General features: G+C 36.6%; 1 protein-coding gene and 1 non-coding gene across 2 annotated transcripts; both read left to right on the top strand.

Moving 5' to 3' along the window:
- Positions 1-4609: 4609 nt before the first annotated feature.
- Positions 4610-5476, top strand: LOC107621821 (WRKY transcription factor WRKY24-like; the record flags this gene model as incomplete). Its single annotated transcript, XM_016323810.3, has 2 exons — positions 4610-5115; positions 5308-5476. Coding segments are annotated over 2 exons (672 nt in total), but the record flags the coding sequence as incomplete, so codon positions are not given.
- Positions 5477-11515: 6039 nt separating this feature from the next.
- Positions 11516-11623, top strand: LOC148580257 (small nucleolar RNA R71). Its single transcript, XR_015895756.1, has one exon. It is a non-coding gene; the product is annotated as a small nucleolar RNA R71 (small nucleolar RNA).
- The last annotated feature ends 7932 nt before the right edge of the window (positions 11624-19555 follow it).

Consider the following 19555-nt stretch of genomic DNA (forward strand, 5'->3'; position numbering starts at 1 on the left):
GTAACTTGGACCAGCACACGTATGACAAAAGCAAAGAAAACAAACACTAAATTCTAGTGACTTAAACTAAAGAGTAACTATTAACAGGGGCACATTCAGACTTCCAATTTGAGCATTCCCAAGCAGATGGAATCAAGTAACAATACAACCTTTTGGTGGTGACTTCTAGCTCTCCCTTTGTTGTCATTATCCATAGCTTTTGCATCCTTCTTCGCCTCCTTGGATAATGGTGCACCGTTTTTCCAGAAGATTCATTGAATTCCTGCAAAGTTATTGGAAGTTACTTGTTCCCAAAGCACTTGAGAAATAGTTAGCATGCATGTATGCTTGTGAATTTCTGAACTTAATTTGGTGTGTGAACATCAAACTTAGTTCCTTGCTTAATGCAATAGATTCAATACATGCAGAGAACCTCATGTGCTTTTATTAATAAAACGACTATGAAATAGAAACTAAACTATTGTTAAGTGGTTTCCCTGATTGGTTGGGGCTAGCAACTTCTCATTGAAGAGGTGTAGTGTGATTCTAACTGAAATCTTTGGTGGAACACCAAACTTAGAATTACACATTCACTCTTGGATTGTTTTGGTGTGCAACACCAAACTTAGCTCCTCACAATACAGGGAAAACTACTTGTAACTTTATTGAAATGATCATGAAAAGGAAACTACCTTAGGTTGGGTTGCCTCCCAACGAAGTACTCTTTTAGCGTCGCTAGCTCGATGATTTCTCCATTAGTTGAGATGATACTTCATTTTGGGGTTTTTCCCCATGTTGCCCATGTAGTGTTTGAGCCTTTGTCCGTTTACAGTGAAATTCCTCTTTGAACTTTCCTCCATGATTTCTATGTGTGCATACGGCGAGACCTTTGTGCCAAGAAAGGGTCTTGACCACCTTGATTTGAGTTTTCCAGGAAAAAGTCTCAATTTGGAGTTGTAGAGGAGCACTTGCTTTCCTTTTTCGAAGCTCTTGGGTGTCAGATTGAGGTCGTGCCTTCTCTTCACCTTTTCTTTATAGATCTTGGCATTTTTATAGGCTTGAGATATAAACTCCTCCATTTCCTGCAGCTGTAAGACCCTTTTTTCACCAGCAGCAATTCTATCAAAATTTAGTAACTTGAGAGCCCATAGGGCTTTGTGATCCAGCTCCAATGGTAAATGATAGGCCTTTCCATACACCAGTTGATATGGGTACATCCCGATTGGTGTTTTGAATGTCGTTCTGTATGCCCAAAGAGCATTATCTAGCTTCTTCGACCAGTCCTTTCTTGATGCTCCTACAGTCTTCTCCAGAATCCTTTTTATCTCTCTGTTAGATATCTCGGTTTTCCCACTTGTTTAGGGGTGGTAAGGCATGGCAACCTTGTGTTTTACCCCGTATCGTAGGAGAAAAGCTTCTAGTGGTCTGTTACAAAAATGGCTCCCTCTATCACTGATGAGCGCTCGTGGGACTCCGAATCGGCTAAAGATATTCTTTCTGAGGAAGTTCATGACCACCTTGTTATCATTTGTTGGGGTTGCAATAGCCTCTACCCACTTGGACACGTAATCCACTGCTACCAAGATATACTTGTTTGAATATGAGGTTGGGAATGGTCCCATGAAATCGATTCCCCACACATCGAACAGTTCCAGCTCAAAGATGGAATTCTGTGGCATCTCATTTCTTTTGGGTAAGTTTCCAGCTCTTTGGCATTCATTGCAGTTCTTTACTAGTTCTTTGGCATCCTTGAAAAGGGTGGGCCAAAAGAATCCACTTTGTAGCACCTTGGCTGCAGTTCTTTCCCCTCCAAAGTGGCCTCTATAGCACGAGCCATGGCAGTTCCATAGGACCTCTCGTCCCTCTTCTTCTGAAACACATCTTCTCAGGATTCCATCTAAACACTTCTTGAAGAGATATGGCTCATCCCAGAAAAAATATTTAGCATCATTGATGAGTTTTCTTTTTTGATGTTTGTTGATCTCTGGAGACAAAGCCCCAATTGCCTTGAAAATGGCAATGTCTGCAAACCAGGGTGCTTTGTGAATCGTCATTAACTGCTCATCTGAGAAGAACTCATTTACACTTGCATCATGTGTTCCACCTTTGTCATGAGGGATTCTGGATAGGTGATCTGCTACCTTGTTCTCTACTCCTTTCTTGTCTCTAATCTCAATATTGAATTCTTTGGAACCAATGAGGTATGATCTAAACTTGTCAAATGCAAAAACTATTGCCAGCAATTCCTTTTCAGTAGTGGTATAATATCTTTGAGTGTCATTGAGGACCTTGCTGGCATAGTATATTACATGGACTAAATTATCTTTCCTCTGTCCTAATACTGCCCCAACTACAAAATCAGATGCATCACACATCAGTTCGAATGGTAAGTTCCAATCTGGTGGAGAAATGATAGGGGCGGAGGATAGCCTATTTTTTAAGTTTTCGAATGCTAGCATGCACTTCTCATCAAAGATGAATGGTGTGTCAGATACAAGGAGATTGCTTAAGGGCTTGGCTATCTTTGAAAAATCTTTAATAAATCTTCTGTAAAAGCCAGCATCCCCTAAAAATCTCCTAATTGCCTTGACATCACTTGGTGGGGGTAATTTTTCAATGAGTTCCACCTTAGCTCTGTCTACCTTAATGCCTTGGTTACACTACAAGAAAAACACCCATTCAGCCACACTTTTTTTAGGCTACATTTGAAAAGTGTAGCCTATTCATAGAATAGGCTATGCTTTTCTCCGTGTTGCCTTTTTATAAGAGAAAAAGATACACAAATGCGGCATCATTTAAAAAGCGTAGCCTTAGATATTAAAGATATCACTTATAAAGCGTAGCCGTAGGTTGATATCTATAGGTTCACTTTTCGTATCAAAGGAGACGCTTTTAAAGGATAGCCTATTTATTAAGTTTTGGGTGCGTTTTAAAAGTGATGCCTAATGTCTCTAGAGCCAAAAACTTTAACACTTAGTAATTTTTTCCTTGTTTTTCCTGAAAGCAAACTGATCACCTTAACACTTAGTAAAACTTAGCAAACTTCTTGAGTCTCAGTCACCTTCGATAGCTCAGTCACCTTCATCTTCATAAACCCTCGATAGCTCAGTCACCCTCGATAGCTCACCATCGTCGCCCTCCACTCACTCTCTTCACTCTCGCCATTGACCCTCTCACTCTCGGTCTCTCCATTGACCCTCTCACTCTCGCCATTGACCCTCTCACTACAAGCGGAAACCCTCTCACTCTCGCCATTGAGAGTCGTCGCCTCCCACTCACAACTCACCTGCACTACTCTCCACGTTGACCGTCGTCACTCCTCTTCGCCATCGCTTGCACTAATCATCGCTGTGCCGCCTCACCATCGTCGCTATGCGGCCCTCACCATCGTCGCTGCGCCGCTCTCACCATCGTCATCTCTGTGCTTCTCATCATCGTCTTCGTTGTGCTCACATCATTGAATAGGTATGTATTAATTTCTATTTGCTTCTGAAATTGATCAGTGGCTTAGGGTTCCTATTTTAGGGGTTTTAATTTGGAGCTTTTAATCTCTGAAATATGGGTTTGTGAACTGTAATTTGATAACATGCATGCTGTTGTTGATGAAGATGTGTGGTATTTTAGGGTTTGTGAACTGTGATTTAGCTTGTCTATTTTCTCTGTATTTTTGTTTCTGAGACTGAATCCAAATGCAGCGTTAATAAGCTTTTGTTTTTGTGATTTCTCAATGAATAAGTTGGCTTACGTTTCTCTGTTTTCAGCTTCCTGTTTCTCACAGAGTTCTTGCAGTTTGAACGGTTTCTTGGTTAGCTAGAAACATAAATGGTGTGAAGAATATAAAGAATGAAAAGAAGACAAGGAGTAGAGAAGAAGTAGAAGAGGAAGAAGAAAGGTAAGCTGAATTGTAAATTGAATTGAAAGAAAGAAATCTGATTAACATGAAAACCAATCATATACAATCCTGTTTATGTAGCTATATCAGGTGAGCCTTCAACAAAGGCAATAACCTTGTAAATACCAATAAATATAAAAAGACTATGTTATTTAAGCTATAATATATATAATTAAAATTAATAATTAAAATTTATTAAAATATTGATATACTGATATATTTAAAAGCTTTTTTAAATTAATAATTAATACAGAACATAGTATAAGAAATTAATGATATTAATAACAATAATTCCTGTTTTGTACAGAAGTGATACAAAGAGTTTGTGGACTTTGTTAAGAAAATTTCTGATTCCTTGCTAGTTTTATGGTTTCCTCATCAGAATAAATATTATCTCAGGTGCTTCTCAGCAATAACCCCAAAGAGAGTTTAATTTGTCTTCTGCAACTTCTTCATCATTTTCAAGCACAAGATCTTCTACTTCAGGTATGAATTAGGTTTAGGATGCCTCAGTTGTAGAAATCTGATTGTTTGACATCTCCATTGTAGAAATTTAGGTATTCATCTATAAAAATGGGGACATTATAGTTACTTATACCCCTTTTGACTAAAACTATAATTTTTCCCTCAGTTGCTGATTCTTATGGTAATTCTTTTCTGAGACTGAAGTTGATTTCTTGAATAGGTGAATGATTTAATGTGTTATGTGTGTAATATTAAAACACTTGTTCCAACCAAAACAACAATGGGTTCCAATCAGATTACAGCAGCAACAACAATTACCAGCCACAATCTCAGACTCTAAGCAGAAGATCAGATGATGGTTACAATTGGAGAAAATATGGTCAGAAACAAGTGAAAGGTAGTGAGAATCCAAGAAGTTACTATAAATGCACATTCCCGAATTGCCCAACAAAGAAGAAAGTTGAGAGATCCTTGGATGGACAAATCACAGAGATTGTTTATAAGGGTACTCATAATCACCCTAAGCCTCAGAATACTAGGAGAAACTCTTCATCTTCTTCTAATTCTACTGCTTTTGCAATTGCTCCCTCCAATCAAATGAACAACTCTGAGGTGACTGATCATCAATCTTATACACATGGTAGTGGACAAATGGATTCTATTGCCACCCTTGAGAACTCCTCAATTTCAGTTGGGGATGATGATTTTGAACAAAGCTCTCAGAGGTGTAAATCAAGTGGAGATGATTATGATGATGATGAACCTGATGCCAAAAGATGGTAAATTTTTAGTTCCATCCTTTTTCTTATTTTCATTATTATCCAAAGAATTTCAGCTATGTCAGAAATACTTCTGATTTTTTGTTGCTGTTTTTGGTTTTAGCCTGATCTTAATTATATATTATTATCTACTTTATGTGGTTAATAACCCAAAGTTCATTTCATGGTCTAATGTTGTTATGAATTATGCAGGAAAATTGAAGGGGAAAATGAGGGAATATCAGGAGGTGGAAGTAGAACAGTGAGAGAACCAAGGGTTGTGGTTCAGACAACAAGTGACATAGATATCCTTGATGATGGCTACAGATGGAGGAAGTATGGCCAAAAAGTAGTTAAGGGCAATCCAAATCCAAGGTAAAAATATTTTTAAGTCACTTCTTTTGATTCATCTTTTTGGGAAATTCTTTCAACTTCTTTTATGTTCTATCATGTCACAGTACTTTGATAAATTCCTTTTTTCCTTTTCTCTTGGATCAAACATCGCATGCACATCATAAAAGGACATAATATGTTGCATACTACTACTTGATTCATCTTTTTTTAAATTTGCACTGTAACATGGGTGTACCTATTATTCTGGTATAAAATTTCTTGGTCAAATTAGGCTTTAGGATACTACTACTTATGTTGCATGTGACACTAGAAGAATAAAGGATACTTATATAAAATCGACTATCAAAATTAATTTTTTGTATCAAATGGAATTTTAGTTAGAAATCAGAAGTTAGTTTATTTGTTTCAAATTTTGACAATTTGCTGCACTATATCTATTAGACTAGCATCTGTTATAACAGTTATTTTAGTTTCAAAAGTTAGTGTTGATTAGTTTGAAATTCTGATCATTGTAGAACTCGACAGGAAGGAATTTGATTCAAGAGCTGTACCCTTGCATGTTTATAAATTCTAAGTAGCCGGTTCAGTCCCCTATTGCTGCTCTTTCCCATTTCTTGAAGATAAGTATTGCTCATAAGTGTAGCAATGGTCGTATGAGCTTGCTGATTTTTTTTTAAATTTAAAATCAATAGTAAAAATATGTGCATGATAAGCAGGTCTTTCCCAGTGTATTTTTGCTTCTTATGCTTACTATATGTCATTCTGTTTCCTGAATTTTGATATCAATTAAAAAGCAAAATAGAAGATTTGCTAATGACTTTCAATATGACTACAATTTACATTTTACAAAACACCATATATGAATGAGTTGCTGATCCTTTTCTATGTTCTCGGAAGTTATATTATTTTAAACACCAACTGCCAATGTACGTTCAGCTGATTTACTCGGATCAGTGTCACATTGGAACTAACCTTCTTTCTTTTTTTTTTTCAGTCTAACTCAACTGTGTCATCATTTGGATTATGAAACAGATCTCGAGGATGTGAAGTATTGGAGTTGGCACAATGAGGTTGTTGGAGTTTGGGTGCTTGGTTGCAGTTCTATGTGGTATTCTTGTGTCTGTGAAAGCTGAGATTAGCATGACTCTTTCTTTTAGTTGCATTGTCATAGCTACTGGTATTCTTGTGTCTGTGAAGAGAGCTATAACCAAAGCTATTCACTGCCTAAAGTCCTTCAAATTTTAATGGTTGAGGCCATTGTTGGCATAGTTAGAGTTGGTCAATTGGTTCTAATAATTGCCAGAAGATGCAGCTTTGATATGTCCATTTTTGTTTTGTTCATTCCAATTTAAGATTCCGATCATAGTTCTCTATTAATGAACTGAGTTTGATTGAGTTGCAAAAGTAATATATGTAATGTAACATGAATGCAGGAAATAATTAGGGGTGTGACATGGCTTCTACATTATTTTTGGAATGTACACAATTAGCATGTTTATTTGATTCTCGATTTGGTAGTGAATTTGTTTGAAGTTATTAATTATGATGATAAATTGTTGATTTGCTGCAGATTGAGCATTAAGATCCAGTTGCATCTGATGCATTCCATGAATGGTAACCGCCGATAATTCAGATCGAGTCTCCATTTGGAACTGGGAACACCGCCAATGCTTCTCTGCTCTCTGCTCACCCAGTCTTCGTCAAGAATTTGTTTCAATATATGTTCAATTCAGTCGCAGATGTTAGGTGCTCTATTTGACATCAATTTGTTTTTTTCTCTTCTATCAGAAGATTAATAACTTTTATTAGAAGATACTTATGTAGGATACAATATTTTGGTTTTTTATAGTTTATTAGTAGTAAATTCTAAGTGATCTAATGTATATTTTGATATGGGTATGTTTAATTTAGTGTGAGATGTATAAATACTCATTTATGATCATCCCAATATTTTTAGTTCATTATAAATATATTTTGTTAAAGGATAATTTTTATTATTTAAAGAATATTGTATGGTATTATTATGTATTTATTTTTATTTTATAAATTTTGACTAATTTAATTAAAAAAAATAGGATTATATATATAATCATATTACTAAATATTAGGTTTTAGAAAAAAAAAATTATTAGAATATATATATATATATAGAAAATAAAAAAAAAACAATGAGGGACCTAAGGCTACACTTATATATAGTAGCTATAGTATACAAAAAAAAAGAGGGACCTAAGGCTACGCTTATAAAAAGTAGCTATGGTATACAATGTGGCTACGCTTTACAAGTGATGCAGTAGCGTTGAAAAGCGTAGCCTATTCTGGAAAAATGAAAGCTGAAAAGCGTAGCCTTTGGTCCTAGACAGCATCACTTGAAAAGCGTAGCCTATTCCCAAACGCCAAAAGCGTAGCCCTGGGTGCAGAAAAGCGTAGCCTTTGAGAATAGGCAACGGCCGAATAAGAATCACCCCAAAAAGCGTAGCCGTAGCCCAAAAAGCGTAGCCGTAGCCTAAGGCATCATTTTTTTTCACTTTTGGCTACACTTTTCAAGTGTACCTGAATGGGTGTTTTTCTTGTAGTGTTAGAAACCTTATGGCCAAGGACTATTCGTCCTGTCACCATAAAGTGTCATTTTTCCCAATTCAAGACCAGATTGGTCTCTTGATATCTTTTTAATACCAAGGCAAGGTGATTTAAGCTATTAGAAAAGGAATCTCCGAATACTGAAAAGTCATCCATAAAGACTTCAATGAATTTCTCTATCATATCTGAAAAGATAGAAAGCATGCAGCATTGAAACGTTGCAAGAGCATTACATAACCCAAATGGCATGCGCCTGTATGCAAACACTCCATATGGGCAAGTAAATGACGTTTTCTCCTGGTTTCCCGGATCAACCATTATTTGATTATATCCTGAGTAACCATCGAGAAAACAGTAATATGCGTGTCTTGCGAGTCTTTCCAGCATCTGATCCATGAACGGGAGTGGGAAGTGATCTTTTCTTGTAGCTTCATTGAGTTTTCTGTAGTCAATACACATCCTCCATCCAATGACCATTCTTGTAGAGATGAGTTCGTTTCTTTCATTGGGTACTACAGTGATTCCTCCTTTCTTGGGGACCACTTGGACGGTGCTGACCCATGGGCTATCCGAAATTGGGTAGATTACCCCTCCCTGCCATAGCTTCATGACTTCCCTCTGTACCACTTCTTTCATGATTGGATTCAGCCTCCTTTGGGGTTAGATGGAGGGTTTGGCATCATCTTCCAACAGTATCTTATGCATGCATATGGCCGAACTGATTCCTTTCAAGTCAGCGAGGGTCCATCCAATGGCATCTTTATGCTTTTGTAATACTTGGAGTAGTTCCTCCTCTTGTTCTTGGCTGAGGGCTGAGTTTATGATCACTGGGTAACTTTCATTCTCTCCTAAATATGCATATTTGAGAGTGGGCGGCAGTTCCTTGAGTTCAAGTTTGGGTGCTTCTTTTCTTTCATTCTCCTCCTTTAGTGTACCCTGAACTTGACCCTCAGCTGTTGCAGCCTCTTCGCTTGATTCTGATTCCTCGTCTTCTGTTAACTCCTCAAGTTCTTCTTCTTCAAAAGTCTCTTGTACTGCATCTTCCAGTGAATCCAACCTCATACGTTCTCCCAATGGTTCTTGTGGGTAACTCATGGCCTTGAACACATTGAATATCATCTTCTCATTGTGTAGTCTAAGGGTAAGTTCACCTTTTTGGACATCAATGATAGCTCTAGCAGTGGCTAAGAATGGTCTTTCCAAGATGATAGAAGCCTTGGCTCCAGTGGTGGAGCTTAGTTCAGACAAAGGGGGCCATGGCCCCCCCAAACTTTTTATAAAAAACTTAGTAGTACTTTTTCAAAAGATAGAAAATAGTTCAATTAACTTAAATACTTTACTATGACTTAAAGTATCTAATAAGTTCAATAAACAACACTCTCTCTATCTTTAAGTTCAAATATAAAAAATTAGATATTTTTTATTTATTTAATTTAATATTATTTTATATTTTACTATTTATTTTATTTAATTTTTTATATGATAAAAAATAATAGAACATTCAATAAGTATTAATATTATTGTATTTGTATAAATTGATAAAAAAATTCAATAAATATTATAAATTTTAATATTTGTCCTTCTAACTTTTTTACATATTTTACTGGATATCTATTCAAATTTTTGTATAAAATAATAATGAAAAATCAAAGAATTGATACATTTTTTAAGAAGAAGGCTAATATTTAAGAAGGAGAACATATAACTTTTACAATATCAACACATGTAGATAGTTATTCTACTTTAATGAATCACGAAGAAAGTGAGATATAACCTTCAAAATTTCAAAAAGTTACATCTGATGACTTTAACCTTAAGTTTTTGGAACGAGATCTTGAGAAACGGCTTTAAATTTGGCAATATCACCCAAACCAGAGAGATGATATTAGACGAGCTTATCTTAAATGGGGTCCATATCAAAAACATTTTGACAATTATTTTCTATCTCGCCCCCCCAAAATTTTGTTTCAAGTTCCGCCACTGCTTGGCTCCTTCCTTCATATCCAATACTACAAAGTTTGCTGGGAAGATAAAGTCTCCTACCTTCACTAACAAGTCTTCTACTATACCGTGGGGAAACTTGAATGATCGGTCTGCCAGTTGTAGGGCCATTTTTGTTGGCTTGACCTCCTCAATCCTCATTTTTCTCATCATTGCTACGGGCATCAGATTTATGCTAGCTCCTAATTCACATAGAGCCTTTTCCATTGTGATTTCCCCTATAATACAAGGAATCTGGAAGCTCCTAGGATCCTTTAATTTCTAGGGTAGTTTTTGCTGAATGATGGCACTACATTCTTCGGTTAGTACCACAGTCTCGTTGTTCTTCCAGCTTCTCTTCTTGGTCATCAATTCCTTCAAGAACTTGGCATAGAGCGGCATTTGCTCTATTGCTTCAGCAAAGGGTATGTTAATCTGTAGTTTCTTGAAGATTTCTAAAAATTTTGCGAACTGGCTGTCATCCCCCTTTTTCTTCAATTGCTGAGGGTATGGGACTTTTGGAATGTATGGCTTCAGCACTTCTCCTTCTTGATGTGAATTGGAAGTGGGAACTTGAACTTCATCTTGTTCCTTTTCCTTTTCATTTGAGTCCTCTTCTTGTGGTTTCTTGGAGGTCTCCTTCAATTCCTTCCCACATCTGAGGGTGATAGCCTGACACTCCTCCCTTGGGTTTGAATCAATGTTGCTGCAAAGGTTGTGGCTGGGAACTTGCTTAAATAGGTAGCCAATTTGTGTTTCAAGTTTCTTGATGGTAACATCTTGATTCTACATATTGGATCGCACTTTCTCTTGGAACATTTTACTGTCTTAAACTTCTTTGCATATACGTTTAAGTAGAGTCTCAATCCTTGAGAGCTGATCTTCGGATGGTGATGGTGGGTTGATATTGGAGGGATGAGAAGGGCCATTTTGGTTTTGATATGGATGTTAAGAGGTATTGTTGGATGGGTGCTGATATGATCTCTGTGTGGAATATTGATGAGTTGCATTGTTGTTGGGGTTGTGACGTCCCTGATCTTGGCCTTGATCTTGTTGATTTTCCTATCCAAAATTTGGGTGGTTCTTCTAACCAGGATTATAAGTTTTGGAGTATGGATCATGGGTCTGCCTAGGTGAGTTCCCAATGTAGTTGGCTTGTTCCTGGTCACCCTCATCCTCTACATTCACTCCTTCTTGAGCTGTTGATGAGGTGGTGACTACTGCCACCTGGTTCCTTTCCATCTTCTTGGTAAGGTCAGCCAGCTGCTTGGTGATCATCTTGTTTTGAGCCAACAGTGCGTCCATGTTGTTCAGCTCCATCACTCCTCTAGTGCTGCCCCTTTCAGAAGCATAGAAGTAATCATTTTTAGCTACAGTCTCGATGACATTTATAGCTTCTTCAATGGTCTTCTTCTTGTTCAGAGATCCCCCGGATAAGTGGTCTACTGTCTTCTTTGATTCGTAAGAAAGACCCTCATAGAAAATGTGTAACTGCACCCATTCATTGAACATATCTGGTGGGCACCTTCTTGTTAAGTCCTTAAACCTCTCCCATGCTTCATAGAGAGTTTCACCCATTTTGTTGCCTGAAGGTTTATACCTCAGCTCTCAACCTGTTAATTCTTTTAGGAGGGTAGAATCTCGCCAAAAATTTATTTACCACATCTTCCCAAGTTGTTACACTCTCCTTCAGGAAGGATTCCAACCATTTGGATGCCTTATCCTTGACTGAAAAGGGAAACAAAAGCAGTCTATAGGTGTCAGGATGAACATCATTAGACTTCACAGTATCACACTTCCTCTGAATGCACAGTTGTTCTAAACCAGGGTGATAAGCTGGGCTTTTAGTTCAAAGTTATTGGCATATATGGTTGGCTTTTGGATGCTACTTCCACAGTTTCCTGGGTTTGGATTAATATAAGAGCCTAGAACACTTCTCTCTTGCCCAGCATGATTTACTGGTCCTTCTCTAGCATGGTTGTGAGCCTTTTCTTCATGGTGGTTCTCCTCCATGTCTGGTTCAAAGTACTCTTCCTCCTCCTCAGCACCAACGACTCTCTTTCCTCTTGCTTCCCTCCTTAATCTAAGGAAGGTCCTCTCAGGTTCAAAATCAAAGGAAGTTGAAGCCCCGCTTCTTCTACCTGTCATACAACCAACAAGGCAAAAAGCAAGAGAAAATTGAATGGAGAAATTACTCTTGTTAGGAATGCTGTCAGTGCAAGTGATGCAATATATCAAACAGTTAGTGGGTTGGTTAACTGGCTTGTAAACAATGACGAAAAACACAACAAATGGGTGATGACATGTCACCATGTCATGTTTTTCTATGCTTTTTCATACAAGAAATTTATAATTAGTGCTTAAATATTGCATTCTTTGGTTCTTAAATGGTATATTTCTTTGATCTTTTGATTTGATAAACTTTGTAGGAAATAAGAAGAAAAAGAAGCAAAAAGAGCACAAAATAAGCTGGATTAGAAAAGAGGCTAGCTCCAATAGGGAGTTGTGCACTCTTTAGTTTTCATTTTGCTTTCTTTCTTAGTTTTCTTCTCTGTTTTGAAATTTTGGATTGAGATTGGAAGGAATTCTGTTTTCATTCTCCATCTGCAACTTCTCTTGTTCTTTTTCTGCAATTTACTCTTCCATTTTCATTTTGAAATTGTTCTTGTTGGATCAAGGAAGGATTTGAGATCTAGGCTTGTTTTCTAGTCTCTTCCACTCCTGAGATCTTGAACCACTTTTAAATTGCTGCAAATTAAGCACTGCTTTTTTGTCTTTAAAATTCTTCAACGCATTTTCCTTTTCTGTTTAGATCTGTTGCATGATTTTGCATCTTTTACTTCTCTGTTTGATTGCTATTTACACTTTCCTGTTGAATTTTAATTTCCAGCACCCACTCCCCTTTATATTTCATGCAATTTATATTTCTTGTCATTTAAGATTCTTGCAATTTACATTTCTTGCTCTTTAAGTTTCTGTCCAATTTACTTTCTGCAATTTATAATTTCTTGTCATTTACTTTCTACTGCATCAATTGTCACTCAAATCACTCAGTGGTAGCTTGACTAAACTAATCACCCACTAAAGTTGCTTGATCCATCAATCCCTGTGGGATCGACCTCACTTTAAGTGAGTTTTACTACTTGATACAACCCGGTACACTTGCCGATAAGTTTTAGGTGTTTTGGAAAATTCGTTTTTCCACAAAAATACCATCAAGTTTTTGGCGCCGTAGCCGGGGATTGATTTAGATCAACAATGATTAAGTGGGTGAGAAGTCTAGATTAAGCATTTTTTTTTTGTTTTTGTTCTCTGTTCTAAATTGAAATCAAGGTGTTTGAGTTATTGCCTCACTCAGAAGTTCTTCTCTGAGACATGGACTTCAATTTTCATTGGTGTTGTGTTTTACAAAATTCAAATGGAGTTCAACTCATCTTGTGATCAAACAAATTTTTTGGGATATCACCCACCATCACAAATCTCTAATGGTGGATGGGAAAATCACCAAGAAAATACAAAGTCTGAGCACTCTAATCCATGGAGATTTGTTTTAGAAACACAAGATGAGCAAGAGAATCATATGGGATATCTTCCTCCACCACAAAATGATGCAAGCTGCCATTCTAATGGTGGCTGGGAGGAGCAAAACCAGAAAACATTTGAGAGCCCATATTCCACTTATCAAGAGCCATCTTCACTTGAACGTGCCTTCAATTCACTTATGCAAAACTGTCCAACCTCACCTTCCAGTTTTTCATCTGAGAATTCTTCATCACTTGACTATGCCTCAACACAAAAACCATCCCAAGACTCACAACCAACACAAACTTCCACGAGCCAAAGATTCTCAATGTTTGAGTCCAGATTCAACAGACTTGTGGAGAAACAACAACAATTCTGGAGAGAACTAGAAATCATTTCTCAGGAGACGGATGAGAAATTGGAGGACACAGAGAAACACTTAGAATTGCGAAGCAAGGAAAATGAAGACCAATTGATGGATGTGAAGGATAAAGTGGAAGAGCAAGATGAGGAGGCTACTGCATCAAGTGAACTTTCAATGAAGAATGAGGTGGTTGAAAATAAAACTGCCCTTGAGGTGATAGAGGAACATGAAACCTCCCTTCCAAAGGAATTAATGGGAAATCATAAAGAAGAAATGGAGGAAGATACTCAAGAGAATTCACACTCAAGTGAAGTAGAGAAGTGCACAGAGGAAGAGCTTAGGGAACCATCAATACAAGAGGCTCTTGATGAAAAGAAGACTCCAACAATCACACAACCACCAAGACTTGGATACAAGGAAGTGAAGGCAATTAACAAAAGCACCGAGAAGAGGATTGTGACCAAGCTACAAAGGACAATATTCATGAAGAAAAGAAGGTCAACTACAAGTAATCCTCCCCCTAATCCAGCAAGCAAGCTCAATCAAGCCATTAACAAAAGAAAGCTTGCTGAGGAGAGACCAAGACAGGGGACAATAGCTGAATCTTCTCCTCCCTTGAGGTCATTCCTCTTAACAAACTGGAAGAAGAGGAAGAAAGTAAAGAACAACATGCCAACAGTAGGTAACGTTTCTCTTCTATACTTTGTTCTCTTTCTTTATTTTGTTTAAATTCAATAAAATGGCATATGGTTACATTCTAAGTTTGGTGTGCCACTTATTTTTCTATGCAAATCATTCAGCAACACCACTTGTTTGCATAATCATAATGTTCTTTGCACTATTATTTTTCTTTTAGTTAGACAATTTTAGTTTTCTCTTTGTTTTTAGTCATTCCCTTGTTTTAAATGCTTTCTTTTATTTACTGTGTTTGTTAATACACTACCAAGAGAGCTTTATTCATGATATATTCTTGGCTTGGTGATTGTATTTAACATATAACAGTTTCTTTCGTTTGGTTTTATTTCAAATAAATTGACATGTGGTTGCATTCTAAGTTTGGTGTTGCTATGCAACAAAATTTGGTTCTAATCCTTACAAGATACTTGCATCAATTCCAAGTGAAAGTGTCACACTAAGTTTGGTGTGCCACTTATTCTTTATGCAAAGTATTATGCTCACCTTCTTAAGTTTGCAATCACAATGTCTCTGTCTCTTGTGCCTTGATTATTATCTTTAATTTTCCTTGCTTAAAACACATGTGCTACTAACATTTCATTGAATAAGATATTCATGATCCATCTTAGCCCCATAGCCATTGTTCTAATTGTTGCTTGAGGATGAGCAAGCATTCTGAGTTTGGCAAGGGAAAGAGGAAGAATAGAGGAAAAAGGACAACAATAATGAAGATGAACTACAAGGTTGTAGAGTTCCTTTTCTTTTCATTTGTTTTCGGCACTTAAAATGCATGATTGTCTTTATATTCTCTGTATGCATGTGTGGTATGAATAAGCATAGATTGAATATTGATTTGTAATATGTTTCCATGCCATTATGACTACCAACTTGAGTTTTGTAAAGCTTAAAGCAGTAAAGTATCATGATCATAAACAAACAAGGAATTAAAGAAGAGTTTAGCATGTGCATATAAGTTTTGGAAAGTTAGTATGATTAATTGTTGCTCAATTGCATTGGATTTTATTTAATTGAAGTTTTTATCTAGTACATTTTGTGAAATCTTTTGAAAATCATAAAAACCTTGAAGAAGCAAATACAAATTAAGGCAAAAAAAAAAAGAAAAAGGGAAAGAATGAGAAAGCTGAAGGCTCTGAGTACCAATGGCAATTTATTTGATAAGTACTTGTGGTGTTTATGTATCAAGCCAAATGCTTGAAAACAAAACACTTAGAAGTCAAGGCTAGGCTCAAGTGCAAAAGCACTCCCTCAAAGCTCAAGGTTCTGAGCATCAATGATTAGAGAGTCAAGAAAAGAAAAGAAAAATAAGCTTAATGAAGTCCTCTAAATCAAATGCTTGTGGTGCTTATGTATCAAGTGGTAATACTTGAAAACAAAACATTTAGAATCATAGCTTTGTTACCAACTCATGGGGCAAAGCACCCAAAAGGAGAAGCTAATAAGAAAATCAAAAGCTTGTTTCAAGGAAGAAAATATAAGAGAAAGATTTCATAAAATGAACTAGATAGAAGCATCAATCATTTACATCTCTTTTGTGATTATAGCATGCTTAGAAAACTAGCCTACCATAAACATTGAGTTGCTATTCTTATTACCTTGGATTGTCAATCTTAATTGCATGATTCTTTTCTTGCTTGGGGACTAGCAAGGTTTAAGTTTGGTGTTGTGATGACATGTCACCATGTCATGTTTTTCTATGCTTTTTCATACAAGAAATTTATAATTAGTGCTTAAATATTGCATTCTTTGGTGCTTAAATGGTATATTTCTTTGATCTTTTGATTTGATAAACTTTGTAGGAAATAAGAAGAAAAAGAAGCAAAAAGAGCACAAAATAAGCTGGATTAGAAAAGAGGCTAGCTCCAATAGGGAGTTGTGCACTCTCTAGTTTTCATTTTGCTTTCTTTCTTAGTTTTCTTCTCTGTTTTGAAATTTTGGATTGAGATTGGAAGGAATTCTGTTTTCATTCTCCATCTGCAACTTCTCTTGTTCTTTTTCTGCAATCTACTCTTCCATTTTCATTTTGCAATTGTTCTTGTTGGATCAAGGAAGGATTTGAGATCTAGGCTTGTTTTCTAGTCTCTTCCACTCCTGAGATCTTGAACCACTTTTAAATTGCTACAAATTAAGCACTGCTTTTCTATCTTTAAAATTCTTCAAGGCATTTCCCTTTTCTGTTTAGATCTGTTGCATGATTTTGCATCTTTTACTTCTCTGTTTGATTGCTATTTACACTTTCCTGTTGAATTTTAATTTCCAGCACCCACTCCCCTTTATATTTCATGCAATTTACATTTCTTGTCATTTAAGATTCTTGCAATTTACATTTCTTGCTCTTTAAGTTTCTATCCAATTTACTTTCTGCAATTTATAATTTCTTGTCATTTACTTTCTGCTTCTTCAATTGTCACTCAAATCACTTAATGTTAGCTTGACTAAACTAATCACCCACTAAAGTTGCTTGATCCATCAATCCCTGTGGGATCGACCTCACTCTAAGTGAGTTTTACTACTTGATACGACCCGGTACACTTGCCGGTAAGTTTTAGGTGTTTTGGAAAATTCGTTTTTCCACAAAAATACCATCAATGGGTAAGGGATAAAGGAAAGAAAATAACTGAAACTGAAAATAAATCACTCAAATGGAATAAAAACAAAACAAAAGAAAAAATGCTCAATCTAGTTATCCTCCAACTTAATCATTGTCGATACAAAATCAATCCCCGGCAATGGCGCCATAAACTTGATGCACGGAAACTTGTCTCTCAACAAAATTCCCTTTGGCAAGTATACCGAATTGTCGTCAAGTAAAAACTCACAATAGAGTGAGGTCGAATCCCACAGGGATTGATTGGTCAAGCAACTTTAATTAGAGGAATGTTTTAGTTGAGCTAAGCAGAAATAGATTTGAGGAATTCCAGAAAATTAAATGGCGGGAAAGTAAATAACAGAAAATGTAAATGCTGGAAATAAAGGGCATAATGTAAATAGCGGAAAGTAAATTTCAGAATCTTAAATGTGGAATTGGGAAGATGAGCATAAAAGTAAATGGCAGAAAATAAAGAGAATGGGTAAGATCAGAAATAGGGGATTCATTGGGCTTAGGAGATGTTGCATTCTCCATATCAAGTTCATTCTCATCTCTTCCTCAATCAATGCATTCATTGATCTCCTTGGCAATCTTAAGTGATTGGATTCCAATTCCATGGCAACCCAATCACTCTAAGCTTGAACAATTGCCCAATTCCTTGATTTAATTGTTCATGAGAAGTGATGAAGTATGGTCACTGATTATACTACATGTATTCCCAAATCAAAGTGTTGGTAGGATTATATGTCACTATATCGATCCAAACCCCAGTTTGGTCCAACATGAGAAAGCATTTCTAGCATGATCTCTTCATTCCTCTTCCAAGGTTCCGAAGAGATCTAAGTATGAATAGCTTCTTTTCCAAGACAACTACCCAATTGGACGATGATTGAAAGCTTTCTAGTAAAATCAAGAGAAAAGAAAGAAGAAGAATAATGAAAACTATTATTGATCCATCAAATTACAACATAGCTTCTTTTCCCTACGTTAGTGATCCACGTTAGTGTAACTAACGTGGCCCTTAACGTGGGTATACCCAAGCTTTGAGAGCGTTAGTGACACTTACCTTTGTCACTAACGCTTCAAACGCCCCTTCGTCCCACGTTAGTGACAAAGGTGAGTGTCACTAACGTTGGCCTATCATTCCTTGCTCCTCGTTACCCTTCACGTTAGTGTTCTTAACGTGACCATTAACGTGGGAAATATTGGCTTAGTCCAACGTTAGTGACAAAGGTGAGTGTCACTAACGTTGGTGATTCCTTGCTCCTCCCACGTTAGAGTTCATGTTAATGTAATTAACGTGACTCTTAACGTGGGCAATTGTGCCCTTTTTGGAACGTTAGTGGTATTCACTTTTACCACTAATGTTGGAGCTCCCATTTTCCTCCACGTTAGCTTCCACGTTAATGTAATTAACGTGGCAACTAACGTGGGCTATGATGGCTTTCGAATGCGTTATTGGTGATCACTTTTTCCATTAACGCTGCAAACTTACTCCCATTCCACGTTAGTGGTCACGTTAATTAAACTAACGTGGCTACTAACGTGGCTCTTCCTTGCTTCCTTTGTCCGGAAATCAAGCAAATAAAGTGCATCAAAACTTGGTTCTTAATCATGAGATCATGCATCATCCATTTTATCATTCAATTCATGGAAAACTCTCATGAAATCATGCAAAGTTTACAATGTTTGCTTGAATCAAGGTGTAAGTATATATCTACCCAAAACATGCTTATTTACTAAGAAAATGCATGAAACTACCCTAAAACAGTAGAGAAAAGGTCAATAAAACTGGCCAAAATGCCCTGGCATCAGTCAACTCACTAATTACTTAGTGAAAGACTAGCGTCAATGGAAACCAAACCAATTAACTATTCTCACACAATGCGGAATGGACATCTATAATTCAATTCCACCCAAACCCCCAATTTCTCAACCAGGAGTGTGAAAACTAAACATGCAAGAAATTAAACATCAAAGCAATAAAAGTCAAAGCAATTAAACGGAAGGAAAAGTAACTTCAAATGCAAGAAAACATCTTGGCAAGTAATTGAGAGCTAACGTTACCTATCCTAGCCATTGACCACAAACATATGATGATTATGAAGAGTTAATCCTACTTAGTCAACCTTACATCGAAGATAAGTCAAATAGGCATAGTTAATTTCAATCCCTAAGTCCTATGTCAACACTAAGGGGTCACATAGAGTCAAGGAAAACCAAATCAACTAACTACCCTAATGTATCAAACAAGAATGGACATCAATGACTCAAGGAACACCAAAGTCAACAATTTCAAGCCAAGAGTGTAGGAAAAACTAAGTTAAAACTAAGCCAACCATTTTATCAAACACTTGGTGTGCATGAGAATAAAATAA

The sequence above is a fragment of the Arachis ipaensis genome, chromosome B10 (genome assembly GCF_059453495.1).
Source record: "Arachis ipaensis isolate K30076 ecotype BB chromosome B10, ASM5945349v1, whole genome shotgun sequence".
NCBI lineage: Eukaryota > Viridiplantae > Streptophyta > Magnoliopsida > Fabales > Fabaceae > Arachis > Arachis ipaensis.